The sequence below is a fragment of the Callospermophilus lateralis genome, chromosome 3, assembly GCF_048772815.1.
Source record: "Callospermophilus lateralis isolate mCalLat2 chromosome 3, mCalLat2.hap1, whole genome shotgun sequence".
Lineage (NCBI taxonomy): Eukaryota > Metazoa > Chordata > Mammalia > Rodentia > Sciuridae > Callospermophilus > Callospermophilus lateralis.
In genome coordinates this window covers 33,343,909-33,346,000 of record NC_135307.1, presented here as the reverse complement: position 1 = coordinate 33,346,000, position 2,092 = coordinate 33,343,909, and the positions used below count along the sequence as shown (strand labels likewise).

The window sequence follows — 2,092 nt, the reverse complement described above, 5'->3', positions numbered from 1 at the left end:
GACACAACATCTTTGTTTGTATGTGGTGCTGAGGATCGAACCCGGGCTGCACGCATGCCAGGCGAGCGTGTTACCGCTTGAGCCACATCCCCAGCCCCTCTCAGTCACTCTTGATTGGCACATGTTTCTTTGTCTATACTGTTTGGTGGTTGATTACTTGCTAAATTTTGTTGCTGTTTTATCTCATTTATTATGTTTATTTATGTATTAGGTCTATCTCCCCAAAAAGAACAATGGTAGCTAATACTCCTTGAAATTTCTCAGCATTGAATTTTTACAATATTTTAAGATAAGTACTGTGATTCCTGTTTTACAGATGAGAAAATGGAAACTTGGGGAGGTTAATTTACATTTCCAAATTCACACAACTACTTAGTTAGTGATAAAGCCCCAGTTTTGAACCTTGACAGTTTGATACCAGAACCTTTGTTTACATAAAATACTCTGTCTCTAGAATACAAACTTCCAGGGGTCAGGCACTCTTGAATTTCTGATAGGGAGAACACAGTGCTATGCATATAGAAAATTGAGAATATGTATTTGGTGAGTGAATGTTTTATTATTCAGAAATTTTTAAGATCTCTGTGAGACCAAATTGTGTATATTCCTCTTATAGTTTTCTGTTGTTGCTCAAGTAATGCCTCCTAATATAACCATACAATCAACCTCATAGAGACGACCCCATCTATGACAGAGTCCTATCTGCAAAGTCAGATTTCTTCAGAAAGACTAATCTCAAGAAGGTGGTCCTTCGGGCAGAACTAAACCCAGTAAGAGCCCCTGGGTGTTCAATCTCACTTACAGTAGTGCCCACACTTGTGGTGCTTCCTGGAGCGTAATCCCACGCTCATTTCAGAGCACTGGAAAAACATGGAAGGGAGAAACCTGAGCCAAGGGACTGAGTTTGAGCTCTTGGGTCTCACCAGTGACCCCCGGCTCCAGGGGCTGCTCTTTGTGGTGTTCCTGGGGATCTACACCATCACTCTATTGGGGAACTTGGTCATGTTCCTCCTGATCCATGTGAGTGCCACCCTGCACACACCCATGTACTCCCTCCTGAAGAGCCTCTCCTTTTTGGATTTCTGCTATTCCTCCACAGTTGTCCCCCAGACCCTGGTGAACTTCTTGGTCAAGAGAAGGGTGATCTCCTATCTGGGCTGCATGGCTCAGATGTTCTTCTATGCGGGTTTCGCCACCAGCGAGTACTATCTCATCGCAGCCATGGCCTATGACCGCTATGCCGCTATTTGTAACCCCCTGCTCTACCCAACCATCATGTCTCCTGAGGTCTGTGCCTCTCTGATTGTGGGCTCCTACAGTGTCGGGTTTCTTAATTCTCTTATCCACACAAGCTGTATCTTCAGTCTGAAATTCTGTGGTGCTCACGTAGTCACTCACTTCTTCTGTGATGGACCACCCATCCTGTCCCTGTCCTGTGTGGACACTTCACTGTGTGAGATCCTGCTCTTCATTTTTGCAGGTTTCAACCTTTTGAGCTGCACTCTCACCATCTTGATCTCCTACATCTTAATCCTCATCACCATCCTGAGTATGAACTCAGCCCAGGGCAGGTTCAAGGCACTTTCCACCTGTGCTTCCCACCTCACTGCCGTCTGCCTCTTCTTTGGCACAACACTTTTTATGTACCTGCGCCCCAGGTCCAGCTACTCGCTGACCCAGGACCGCACGGTTGCTGTGATCTACACGGTGGTGATCCCGATGCTGAACCCATTAATTTATTCTTTGAGGAACAAGGATGTAAAGGAGGCCTTAAGAAAGGTTTGGAGCAGGAAAACAATGGAATGATCTTCTCAACTCACTGCCACGTGTCTTGGGAAAGCAGAGGGAACATTACTGTATGTGGTGCTTCCTGGGCACAGTACCTGCCTCAGGAAGAATGATGGTGTCTTAGACACTAAGTGGGAAGGGACTGTCTGCTTGTTGCACGGCTAGACCCACTGGCAAGATGTGGTTAGGCTTTTGTTCTGATGCTTCCTTTATATTTCAAAGTTTGTGAATGTAGATCACAAATGAATATAGATATTTGTACTCTTCATAATAAAGTTATTACTTAACTAACTGGAAGATATTG

At 44.9% G+C, this 2,092-nt stretch overlaps 1 protein-coding gene across 1 annotated transcript; it reads left to right on the top strand.

The window, feature by feature from the left end:
* Positions 1–687: 687 nt before the first annotated feature.
* Or5au1 (olfactory receptor family 5 subfamily AU member 1) lies at positions 688–1,806 on the top strand. Its single transcript, XM_076848140.2, has 2 exons — positions 688–818; positions 859–1,806. The coding sequence occupies exon 2, from the start codon at positions 871–873 to the stop codon at positions 1,804–1,806; it is 936 nt and encodes a 311-aa protein (XP_076704255.2). The 5' UTR covers positions 688–818; positions 859–870.
* The last annotated feature ends 286 nt before the right edge of the window (positions 1,807–2,092 follow it).

Bases quoted from the DNA above. Each gene is read 5' to 3' on its own strand.
- Or5au1 (XM_076848140.2), top strand. From the start codon at position 871: ATGGAAGGGAGAAACCTGAGCCAAGGGACTGAGTTTGAGCTCTTGGGT.